General features: G+C 34.6%; 2 protein-coding genes across 3 annotated transcripts; one reads left to right on the top strand and one right to left on the bottom strand.

Moving 5' to 3' along the window:
• The first annotated feature begins 90 nt into the window (after positions 1–90).
• On the top strand, positions 91–11,906 carry LOC110736989 (bifunctional 3-dehydroquinate dehydratase/shikimate dehydrogenase, chloroplastic-like). Of its 2 annotated transcripts, none has more exons than XM_021917331.1 (11): positions 91–219; positions 912–1,144; positions 4,292–4,397; positions 5,760–5,978; positions 6,326–6,672; positions 7,073–7,136; positions 8,077–8,185; positions 8,275–8,412; positions 8,901–9,049; positions 11,016–11,178; positions 11,428–11,906. In XM_021917331.1, exons 2-11 carry the CDS (start codon positions 933–935, stop codon positions 11,472–11,474), a joined length of 1,554 nt encoding a protein of 517 aa, XP_021773023.1. In that variant the 5' UTR covers positions 91–219; positions 912–932; the 3' UTR covers positions 11,475–11,906. The 2 variants fall into 2 exon arrangements, with proteins under 2 accessions (XP_021773023.1, XP_021773022.1); XM_021917330.1 differs by lacking the exon at positions 91–219 and adding an exon at positions 538–754.
• On the bottom strand, positions 1,163–3,122 carry LOC110736990 (26S proteasome non-ATPase regulatory subunit 12 homolog A-like). Its single transcript, XM_021917332.1, has 3 exons — positions 3,103–3,122; positions 2,927–2,983; positions 1,163–2,777 (listed from the first exon to the last, which is right to left on the bottom strand). The coding sequence occupies exons 1-3, from the start codon at positions 3,115–3,117 to the stop codon at positions 2,547–2,549; spliced, it is 303 nt and encodes a 100-aa protein (XP_021773024.1). The 5' UTR covers positions 3,118–3,122; the 3' UTR covers positions 1,163–2,546.
• Positions 11,907–12,597: the final 691 nt, after the last annotated feature.

The raw sequence follows: 12,597 nt of genomic DNA, 5'->3' as shown, positions 1-12,597 counted from the left end.
TCTTCCAAAATTAGGTTTTTTTTTTTTTTTAATTAATTAATTTATTTATTTATTTATTTGATCAATCCTCTAATAAGTCTCAATTAACTAAACGAATAAACGGTCTCAAAAAAACTCTTTCTTCCAAAATTAGTCTTTTTATTAGTTATTCTTCGTCTTCGTTTCCGCCTTTGTTCTTTCGTCGATTATACTCTTGGCGCTGCTGGTCATTCTTGCGCTGTTAGTTTTCTTTCTCTCTTCTGAAATTTATTGAATTGTAATTTGGCGTTAGAAATTGAGGATATTGAAACTGTTTGGGGTTAAATTGATTTTTTTTTTTTTTTTTTTCTTTTTTCACTATCATATCTGACAATATTGGGATGTCTCAAAAGCTTCAAAGTAGCAAGTTCTCTTTTAATCTACACCAAAATCTCTGTTGAAAAAGTATGTAATTGGGTGAAAGAATGATGAGTATTGATTTAAAAAAATAATAAAAAATACTACCTATATTTTTATTACATATGAATATTTTGTGAGACATAAAATATTGCCATACGAAAGGGATGATAAAGTGCCATTGACTCCCACCAAACACATCAACTATTCCAGTTCCACTGGATTTTTGTGTTTTTGACAGAAAACGCCACCTAACCTCCCTTATTCAGTCACCTTCACCTAACCTCATACACTAAAAATTTGACAATCCAAAAAGATTTCACCTTTTTCAATTTGAGCTTCCCCTCTTCCTCTCTCCTCCATTGAAGCAGCTTCCGAGGTAAAGATGTTAACTTTTTCAACCACCGAATATCAATTTCACAATGTAGTGTTAATCGTTTATTCTATTGTTAGTATATTCAATTTAGGGTTCTTCTAAGGTAGATTATTGAGCTAATTGGGTATAAATTGCCGATAATTGTGTTTCTGGGTTTCAGTTAGCAATCTTGAATCTTCAAATGGGGGAATACATGGGAAGAAATCCGACATTGATATGTGTACCCATTATGAATGATACCCCGGATCAAATGTTGGTTCAAGTTAACAAAGCTAAGGAACAAGGTGCTGATTTGGTAGAGCTTCGATTAGATTTTTTGAAGAATTTCAACCCAGATCATGATCTTCAGCTTTTGATTAAAAACAGTTCATTGCCTACTTTGATCACTTTCAGGTAATCTTTAATTTTTCAGTTTAAATTTTGTCTGGGTGTGTCTTCGATTTCGTGACGACTGTTGATTGAATTTTTGGAAAACTTAGCTTGAGTTTTGGGATTTAAAGTATGAATTTGGGCGTTGTGTAATTCTGTTTTAGTTGGTTGTGTTGATTCATGAAGCATGAATTATATATATATGATGTTTTAAGATTTGGGCAGTGAGAATTTTGTTCTGATGACGATTAGAGATTGTATATTGGAACTATTGTGCATTGTGAATTAATGGGTTGCATATTTCAGTCTATCCCACAACCCATTACAATATAAGATATTCATCTAAGTTGGATTTAAATAAGGGGTTCTCTTCCTATGAAGAGTAAAGGTGATAGTTGAGTTATGATGGATTGATAAAATTCTTCTATTTTCCTCCCTTGTCAGCTTTCCTTAAAAGGGCAGAGGGTTTATATGCCAAGGGGTAATATTTTGGGTGATTTCGGATGCATGACTGAGGAATAAAATTAAGGATTGTTATCAATTCACTTATATGGAAGGAAATATTTTCCCACCTAGAAATTGTTCTCCTTTCCACTCCCTCCATCCTCCTTACCCATCAATCTCCACCCTTCCCAGGATTCCAACATCACTGCTTCCCTCTCAATCCAGCATCTCACTTCCACTAGAAGCAATCTCCCAAAGCAATTCAATAGTTTTCAACACTTTTGATACCAAAAGTGCTGTCACCGGAAACAAGATTCTAGGACAGTCTCCAAAGGATGCAAGCTCTATCTAAACTTTTATTTCTTTAAGATGTCTAAGGGTGTAAGAAAGTTGGAGATCGTGCAAGTGAATTTGGATTGCAGAAAGGATAATGGTCGAGGAGATGTAGAGGAACAGAGAGAGAGACAAAAGTAAGTAACTGGACATGGAATCGGTTGGTAAAGTTACGATGCTAATGTGGTGAGCAGTGATAGAATGAGAACAAAGGGGATAAAAGTAATCTATGGCTGTCCACCAAACTAACAGAATTAGAGAATTTTCCCTGGATTATTAGCCTAGAAAGTCCCCCCATAAATTTTACCCCTTGAAGTTTATACTTACTTTGCCTTCAATAATGCCATTAGTCTATTCTCTCTATCTCTCCTTAATCTCTCTAAGAATGTGAAAGAATCCCCATATATCAACAAAAGAAATAAGGGCACGTGCAGAAATTTTCCAAGCTCAAAATTTCAAGAAAAAAACTACATTATATTGACTGTTTGCAATATTTAAAACAAAACAAAATACAAAAAATAAGTCACGGTACCTGGCAAAATCTACTTAGTTAGAAATGAAACTAGTTTATACTTTCAATCCCAAGGAAAAAAAATTAATGCAAAAAGAAGAAAATTCTAACCCCACAGATATCCTAGCAAGAACAGAACTAAGCACTCCGTAAAAACAATTTTTGAACTCCCCGAATCATCAATTCATAATAGATGCGCTTCAATTCTGGCAACGATGGAATATTAGCAGGGGTCTCTTCTACAATGGCATCACCTTCCTTAGGTTTTTTCTTTTCTTTTGAAGGATCAATATCATAAACTCTGGGACTGATTTTTCTGGAAAGGATTTGATCCCGAACATAGCCTTTACGGTCTAAGCAAAGGCGAACCTGATAAACAGAAAATTTTCCAAATTTTAACTCATCAACAGTTAAACACGACTAAAATAAGAAAGTAGAAACATTTATCTCCAACAGTAAACAATTACTGCCAGGAGAAGAGATAATGGAACCAACAAAGCTCGAGAAATGGGACATACTTGCTCAAGAATAAAAGCAATCTTTTCAGTTTTTGCCATTGCACCAAAGGTTTCAACCTGCAGTATCACAAATATGTGTAATGATGATCCATTACACAACTTTTACCAAAAAATCAGAGTAGTCCTGAAATATATTTTATGAAATACAAGGAATATATGTAAGCAACCACAGTTACCGCTATCTCTTGCATCAATTCAGCAGTCTCGTCGATAAGCCCTTGTTCTTCCTTAACATTAGCAAGGGTCTTGATCAACCATGCCCTTTCTATTTCAACATATATCTGTAACAAACAGAATATAAGACATGAAACATATGAAAGAGCATAATCTAACAAAAGACAAGCTCAACACAATAATATCTGGTTACCTTCCCAGCAGATACGCTATTCAATGTTTTAATGAGCTTTACACGAGTATCAAGATCAGGTGTTTGATCAATGTAACCCATGGCTTGCTGCACCATCACTGTCACGGCCTATAAATAAAGGAACCTCCTGATCAAATGCTTCATGAAGGAATGATGACTCCAAGATTACAAGGTAGGTAACTAAAAAAGAAAAATAAATAATAAACAATTGTGTTGTTTGATTTTGTCTGGGGAACCCTGAACCATAATATGGATTATTAATCCAAACGAATTACTCCAAACCAAGCTAGGCATACAGTGGTGATGACCTAATACCATTTAAGTCCGTCTGACACACTGCATTGCACATTTAAAGCACAGATTAACAGATTTACGTAACCACAGCCGCCTCAATCATGATACAATTCACTAATGACGAGGATCATTTTTCTAGCTGAGGCCAGCTCAAGCAGGTACACGTTGGTAATTTTGATGTTACGGTGAACCCAATATGCAATCTTGTCAAGTTTGGATTGTCAAAGGATGTCATTTTTGAATTAGGGAGAGATAATTATTTACATTTGGTGAATACTGATTATTGATTATGATTGGTTGAGTCTTTGATGGTGTGTATGTGCAATCTATGTAGGATCTCCACCTTTATTTTCATAAATGAAACCTGCCATGTCAATTATTATGGAGAGTGCAAACGAATCGTTTCAATAGAGTGGTGAAGATGCATGCTTAGATGAGGCAGATGCTATCCTTTACTCAGCCTATATGTCTTTGACAATTTCATTTCAGCGACGTGAAATAACTAGTTCTAATTTTATTACATTATATTTGGATGTGTAGTGTGCTTTTCTCTCTTTTTATTTTTTTTTTATTTTTTTATTTTTTTTATGGAAGGGAAAACAAAGTAATAGTATAATGTAAAAATGATTTCTAATTCATAAATCAAGTAATAAAATACAAACAACATTTTCATAAACATTTATGATTGTTCATATGGTTTATAGACCTACATGGGAAGGTGGTCAGTATGATGGTGATGAAAGCAAGCGAAGGAGTGCGTTGTACAGAGCCATGGAACTAGGAGCTGACTATATAGATGTCGAGCTTAAGGTTATACTATCCTTTGTCTTTTGTTTATTGTAGATCTAAATTTGTATTATATAAGTTTTCATGTTGTTGACATGTTGACGTGGGAGGTATGTTTAGCTGATTTGAGTAATTGAATGCAACAAAACGTAAAAGATGTTTATATATGAACAATAGAGTTGCATACTTAGTACTTTATATACCTCATTGCTCTAGTCTTAAAGATAATGTAAGAGACTCGAGCATCTTTGGCTAGGATACAAGGATAAAGATGAACAACAATGTTTTAGATAGATGATGCCATCTGTCCCATAAATTAAGTAGTCCAATTTGGCCATTATCATTTCAGTTTTCACCTAAATAAGGTGTTGTTTCTGATGTGGTTTGGTTTGACTAAACTTAAACCATATTTTGGCTCTAATTTCTGAGAAAAGCATTATCACGTGGGATCTTTATAGGTTTGTCTCTGTGTATTTTTCAAATATCTAATTTTACTAATACACTATTTAATAAATCTGTACCAAGTAAACAATAATAAGTAGATATGACTGAATTTGGATCTCTGTGGCTTAGTATGGTTTGATTCTAGTAAGATGAAATAAAACTCTGACTATTTTTTTTCCATAGTTTAACTTTAATGGTTCCCAAGTTGCCATCTCACAACTTTGACCATTAGTATATTTGATTATATATAAATTTATAAAAACTTGATACTTTGAAAGTATAAATCGAGTCTAATTTAACAAGATATTACTTAATTATGTATTCTTTACGTATAAATTACAAACATTGGTCAGGATGAGTATGTGAATAATGCAAATAGGCAAAGTGTGTAGATTGAAAAGGAAAAAAATTTGGAGGTAGTAAGTTCCTAAAATAAGGTAAGGACATTACAAGGTCAATGAATTTATATTTATTTATTTATTTACTTTTTATTTCCCTATTGAGAACCATGATACACATTTGAAACCTAAAAGCACATGTAGAAATAGAATGAATTTATTTTTTGGACCTCTAATATTGTGATTATCTTTACATAAAGCAAGTAAAGGGAATTATACACTTTCTCTGACTTTACATGCTGTATGGCACTATATCTTATGAAGTACTCATTAGTAGGGTATTTTAAAATAATGTTTATCAAAGAGCTATTGTGTTCCTTAAGCTCTTGACTCAAGTCTCACCAATTACCAATAGGACTTGATTAGAATGAATCTTAGGATTTTTTATTACACATGGATGGCATTTATGTTTATCATTAACTTACATGGGTTATTTGTTTCCCTATGTTGTTTGTGTTTAGATGATGGAACTTGAATTTTTGAAAATCAAGCTTGTAAAGAATTCTTTCTAAAGAAAAATTGTCTCATCATTTTCCTCTTGTAGGTAGCAGATGAGTTCTTTGACTCTTTTGGTGGAAAGAAGCCTACAAGAACCGCAATTATTGTTTCCTCTCATAACTATCAAAGCACACCATCAGTTGAAGAGATAGGAAATCTTGTATCAAGGATACAAGCAACTGGAGCTGACATTGTAAAGATTGCAACAACCGCTACAGATATTACAGATTGTGCACGTATTCTTCAAGTACTTACACATTCTCAGGTGTGTTACAAAATGCAGATTATTTGTGTAACATCTGTCATATAATTAGGAAGGAGAACACTGATCCTACTTACATCTTTTAACATGATGCCCTAAGTTCAATTTTCATACAGGCAGGGGGGCGATTATATGCATGCCTTAGTGCCTTACGACAAGGTTTCTGATTTGTACACCAGACCATATGTTTTAAAATAGTCCACATCATTTCATCTACAGTATTACAAAATATTATGAAGCATAATTTTTTAACATGGTACAAAATTGGGAATTACCTTCTTCATTATACTACGTATTTGATTTTATTATCCTGTTGAGTGTTTGATTGAATTTTACCTTTACATTTACAGGTTCCAATGATCGGGCTTGTTATGCGCGAGAAAGGATTGATGTCAAGGATACTTTGTGCCAAATTTGGTGGATATCTTACTTTTGGTACCCTTGAGGAAGGAGCAATTTCAGCTCCTGGCCAACCTACTATAAAAGACCTCTTGGATTTGTATAATTTCAGACGTATAGGGCCTGATACTAAAGTATTTGGAGTCGTTGGGAATCCTGTTGGCCATAGTAAGAGTCCGCATATGTTTAATGCAGCATTTAAGTCTGTCGGCTTCGATGGAATCTATTTGCCTTTGCTGGTGGACAGTTTACCTAACTTTTTGAAGACCTATTCGTCTACTGATTTTGTTGGATACAGGTACCACTACCTTTCAAATTACTCATTGACTACTATCATAGTTTATGTAAGTTCCAAAACTCCTAACCCTACATCTCATGTACCCTTGGGAAAGCTAATTTGTAGACGTCTATGTCCCAAAAAATTCTTACGAAATTTTCTAATTAACTTGATTATGAACTCTACAAATATATCAGATCTCGGCACACCACTTGTGATATTTTGTGACGTGGCTGATGTCCACACTAGTCAATGTAAAATTAGTCATTTAATTAACTTATGACATTATGTCACCCTTTTGCAATTAGACAGAAATGGCATATTTAATGAATCATTACATTTTCTAGATAACAAATAAACAGAGTTCTTTTGGTATTTCATACTATGCTACATTTTTCATCCAATGATGCATATTGTGCAGTGTCACAATACCTCACAAGATGGCTGCACTTGAGTGCTCTGAAGAGGTTGATCCCATAGCCAAGGTATACCAACCCTCTTTGGCTTTAATTTTGTGTATAAATTCTGTTCGTACTATGATTCCCATGGTCGTTGCTTGGAAACTTTAACAGCTTTAGAGTGGACGAGCTTCTCCTTTCCTCTTCTCATGGACTTCCCTCTTTAGTGTCTATCTGGTTATCATTGTGCAATTGTCTGGCTATTTTATGATCTACTAAGTTACAATTTTTATTCTAGGGAGGTTAAATAATAAATATAGGTGAGGGGCTACATAGATTCATCATTTCAAAATCTGATTTGGTGTAGGGTTGTAGGCATTGTTATCTCCACCTAAATGTCACTCATTTTATCTTATCTAATTTTATTAATCCTGAACTTATTTAATTTGAACTAAATAACCCTTATTTTATATTATTGTATCTGAATTTATCAACCCTTATCTTATTTTATTATATTATCTTATCTTATACTTCCTCCGTTTTCCTAAGTGTTACTCACTTTCCGTTTTCATCCGTTTTTTTAAGCTCAACCCACTTTTACTTTATTCCTTATATGGCAATCTTTTATTCATTTTTTAATCACCTACAACCCCACTTTGTAGACCCAGTTTTATTTAATAAATCCCTAACCCTCCATCTCTCTCCTCTTTAAAGCAAAAGTACCCACATGCATGGTCCCCATTTTTCACTTTTCCTTGGTAAGCGTTGTTACAATAATTGAGTAACACTCAGCAAAACAGAGGGAGTATAAAGTATGAATTATAATTAGTTCTTATCTAATCACATTAATCTGAACTTATTAGCTCTTATTTTATCAGAACTAATTTGAACTTATTAAAGATGAAGTAAGTTAAAATAGGTGAAGAGAACAGAACCGTAGTCTGTTGTCTTTACACTCCATGCTTGTCACTTAAAAGCACGAATTAATGGTTTATTGGTTGAAACTGATTTTCCCCAAATTCTATAGGCAATTGAAGCCGTGAATTGCTTGGTTAAAAGACCAAGCGATGGGAAATTGGCTGGTTACAATTTTGATTATGTGGGAGCTATTGAAGCTATTGAAGAAGGATTACAAGGTTCATTAATCAATTACATTTTATGTATCCCCTTAAATACTTTCCTCACACTATCATATAACAATACGTTGTTCCTTTTGCAAGTCTAGAAGGTGGAAGTATTGCACCAAGATCACCCTTGGCAGATAAAGTTTTTGTTGTTATTGGAGCTGGTGGTGCAGGAAAGGCACTTGCCTATGGTGGAAAAGCTAAAGGAGCTAAGGTGGTCATAGCTAATCGCACACTTGGTAAGTATTTTCCTTAATGCATTACATTGGCTGACAAACTCAGTTACATAATTTTTTTATTATTACTCTTACTGCAGTAAACTCAGTGGTTTACTGGTAATCTAGGCATATAATTTATGTGTATGTGGGCTTCAAACTTGTAGAGGAAACAATATAATTTTGATGCCATTCTTTGGTTAAAGATACTAGACATCGTCTTTCCTGCAGAAAATGAAAGGAATTTATAAATTTTATGTCACTGGGTTGACGTTAGAAGATTTCCATATTTAACTTTTGAAGCACTCAAGGATAATTTTTTTTTCTATATATATGTTTTATTATTTTAAATTCAGAGGAAACTTTGAAATGAATGAGAATTGTTTTGGATATCACGTGTTGATAAAGGTCTCTACTACACAACCTTTGTTTTTTGTATTTTCTTTTAGATTATATTGACACCTCTGGTTTTGTACTAAAGGGGTTTCTGCTTTCTTGTTGTTTGATATCAGCAAGTGCTGTGGATTTAGCTAGTAACGTTAGAGGAAAAGCTATCAGTCTTGACGAACTAGATGACTTTGCTCCAGAAGAAGGGATGATTCTTGTAAATACTACATCTGTTGGAATGAAACCAAAAATAGCCGAAACACCTATTTCTAAGGTTCAGCCCTCTCTTTTTTCTTATGCATATATACCTTTTATTACTTATGCTATTTTCAAGTATTGTTAAAATGCCGTCATTTCTACCTATGCTCTGCTGGAAATTTAATCGTTTCAACAGTAAATTATTTAGTCTATGCTGTCCCTGTTTATTTGATTTCTGTAAGAATCATGGTAGCCTATGGCCCTATGCTGCTGGGATACAAAATGATTTCTGTGATAATCGTCGTAGTTTGTTGTATCACAGCCCATGTTGCTCTGCTAATGAAGGGGTAATGTTTCAGACATTTGACCACTAGACTTTTCATCATAATCAAGAGCATCATGCAACTATTAACGGCTTAGTTGATTTGTTTTAGATGGTGCCCTCGTCTAATCTTATCCTTAAGTATAGCCATTGTTTACTATATCTGGATTTATTTAGGAAGTAAAACAATCGCAATATGGATGCTACAAACTAGGGGTGCTTAGGATGCGAGTCGAGTTCGAGTTTGGGGTAGCTCGACTCGATTCGTTAACATATCGAGTTGAGCTTGATCGAGTCGAGTTTTGACCGAGCTTTGACCAAATTTGACCGAGTCGAAGTTTGACCAAGTCGATTTCGAGTAGCTTGCAATTTGATCCGTCTTAGTAGAAATCTCTATTTAGTGTAACATCTCTTCATTCTCTTTAATTTTTTCATTTGAGAAATATACATATGATGATACGAGTACATAAATAACGTTTTATTTATTAATTATTAATGTAAAAAAAAAGTTTTATTTATTGAAATATTTTAATTTTTAGTGAATATAATATTATATAAAGGAATTCGAGCTTCTCACGAGCTTTCGAGTCGAGTAATGACTCGACTCGACTCATTAACATTTCGAGTCGAGCTCACTCGAGTCGAGTTTTGACCGATTCGAACTCGAGTAGCTCGCGAGTTGTCTCGTCTCATAAGCACCCCTACTACAAACTGCTCATTTGTCCAGAAAGAATAGCCACCTTTGGCAAAAAAATGTCACCTTTTATCAGATGCCTGGGAAAAGCGTTTACGTTTGACAAAATAGTGATGCGTTAAGGCACAACGCCCCCTCCCCTCTTTTCTCCCTCCACCACCACCACTACAAACTGCTCATTTGTCCAGAAATAATAGCCACCTTTGGCAAAAAAATGTCATCTTTTATCAGATGCCTGGGAAAAGCGTTGACAATTGACAGAATAGTGATGCGTTAAGGTACAACGCCCCCCCCCCCCCCTCTTTTCTCCCTCCACCACCACCACCATACACTTCTTTTTTCTTCCCACATTATAGCCGTATCCCTGATCTGTGTATCTCATCAGATAAACTTAAGCACTGAGTGCTGACTTAGGAATTCCGTTTCCATTAGATAATTCTTTGCTTGTCCTGTGCCCATGTATAAACTGAGTGGCTGTTGTGCTTGGGTACTCATTTGTTATGAGACCTTTGCCTACTTGGCCCTATTGTTTATCAACTTATCTGTAATTGTTTATCAAATTATCTCAAGCCATAAAGATGAAATAAAGTAATTTAGTGTATTACAAGTAAAAAAAATGTTCTGAATTTTGAGGTGTTGGAACTACATCACTGTAATATCTGGATCACCGGATGGAAGAGTATGATATGATATTGACATCTTTTGTGTACCATCCTGGTAAATTCTTACATCAACCTCAACACTAAGCCATTTTTGGAGTAGACATGGAGGTCGTTTGTTTTTATTTATCTATTTTTTCCTATTTAAAAATTTGCAGCATTTGGCAATCATCATTATAAATATGACATAAATGTGGTTATGCCTGATATAGTAGCATTATGAAAGCTGCGAATCCTGCGATAGCTGTACATAAATATTGCTTTGTCTCCTGCTCTCCAGTAATGTGAATATTTTACATTTGTTCATGCTCAGTTTTGATTCACCATCAAGTTGAACCATGTTCCTTTCCTATGTGTTCTTTCACAGAAAGCTTTGAAGAACTATGCTCTTGTTTTTGATGCGGTTTATACACCAAAATTAACGAGACTCCTTAAAGAAGCTCAAGAAACAGGAGCCGTTATTGTATATGGAACAGAAATGCTTGCTAATCAAGCCTTCAGACAGTATGAAAAGTTCACTGGTTTGCCAGGTAAGATTCATAACAGGATATGCTTGCTTCTCTTAACTTATGCCATCGACAATTATTTGAGGAAGGGAAAGCAAGATTATATTATTGATTCTGGCAAAGTTAACCAAAATATCAATCCCATATTAAAGCAACAACCCTTTATGAATGCTTTGATTCCACTTGATTGATTAATATTATTGTTATGTTTCTGCTGATCATCTGATCTGTTTCTTCTGCCCTGGCTGACTTTTGTATTGCCTATAAATACAGCCCCAAAGGAACTAATGAAGGAAGTCCTGTCAAAGAGCACGCAATGACGGAATTATTAGGTATTTTCATTATATTTCCAAGTGATTCTTTTGTACCAAATTGTGTAATTTATTATGTAAGCACGGAGAACCTGTAAACATTTTTTTAATCAAATGGCACGAGGCTACAAAACTGGAGGCTGCTTTTGTAGAGCAAAGCCGTTAATAGAGGGCCTATAGGCCAATGTATCTTATTTTTACAGGGGGCCAATGCTCTTGGTTTATCCCCTTGTTTCTGTTCCTGCTTTTCCCTCCAGTATAGAATAAATCATGTATCATTATATTCCCTGCAATGGTGAGAAGGTTCCGGGAGCAACTTACTGGGCATCACACAGTTTTTCATTAAACCTGTATTACTGTTGACAGTGACATTTTTAAGGCCGCTTGCTCTCTAGTTAGCATTTGTGGTTTGGAAGTAATCAGAAACTATGGGTCATATAATTGCATGTTGTATCAAAACGCAGTTTTAGTAGCTAAAAGCCTAAAAGAGCTCGGTTACATGACCTACATAACGAGCTTTACATTTAAGATTGAAATCCAAATTTAGGTGCTGCAAGGTGAATGGAGTAATAGAACTACCTCCTTCTGAACTCGTGGTCTCAGTATCGCGGCTACAATGAGCCCGTGTTTAATTACCTGGGATAAGTGAGCTTAGACTCAATCCAATATGTACCTGACCGGCTGACCCAACAAAAATGTTATAAGAACCGTTGCGTAACATCATACAAATTCGCTTACTCGTGATTAGTACCTACAAATACTTATTCTTGTACTAACAGATCAGATTTTACCAAATAAATTCTGATCAAAGTTGATCAGAACATAACTCCTTATTACCAATTGTTTCTAGTTCATCTTTAATTTTGTATTAATAGAATTATCTGAAATTTGGATATTTAAGAGATTCATATTGATACGAACTTATCAAGGTTACGTTTAATAAGATCTCAAGGATAAGTTATATCGCGGTCTCAGTATCACGGCTACAATGATCTGAAATTTGGATAATATGTACCACCATTTCTAAACTTTTCCGGTTTAATGACAAGGGCGGCTGAACTAGTTCGTTGTTAGTTTTAAACTGCGTAAATATTTTCTGGCATTGATTTTAATTTGCTCTAATGCTTCTTAC

Source organism: Chenopodium quinoa, unplaced genomic scaffold, assembly GCF_001683475.1.
Source record: "Chenopodium quinoa cultivar QQ74 unplaced genomic scaffold, ASM168347v1, whole genome shotgun sequence".
In the NCBI taxonomy this organism is placed as follows: Eukaryota; Viridiplantae; Streptophyta; class Magnoliopsida; order Caryophyllales; family Amaranthaceae; genus Chenopodium; species Chenopodium quinoa.
Note: the sequence above shows the minus strand (reverse complement) of the source record. Positions and strands in the feature narration are given on the sequence as shown.

Coding starts and splice junctions, on each gene's coding strand:
- LOC110736989 (XM_021917331.1), top strand. CDS start 933: ATGGGGGAATACATGGGAAGAAATCCGACATTGATATGTGTACCCATT. Junction 5,979..6,325: donor AAGTACTTACACATTCTCAG/GTGTGTTACAAA, acceptor TTACATTTACAG/GTTCCAATGATCGGGCTTGT. Junction 8,413..8,900: donor CATAGCTAATCGCACACTTG/GTAAGTATTTTC, acceptor GTTTGATATCAG/CAAGTGCTGTGGATTTAGCT.
- LOC110736990 (XM_021917332.1), bottom strand. Junction 2,778..2,926: donor TTGCTTTTATTCTTGAGCAA/GTATGTCCCATT, acceptor TCTGTTTATCAG/GTTCGCCTTTGCTTAGACCG.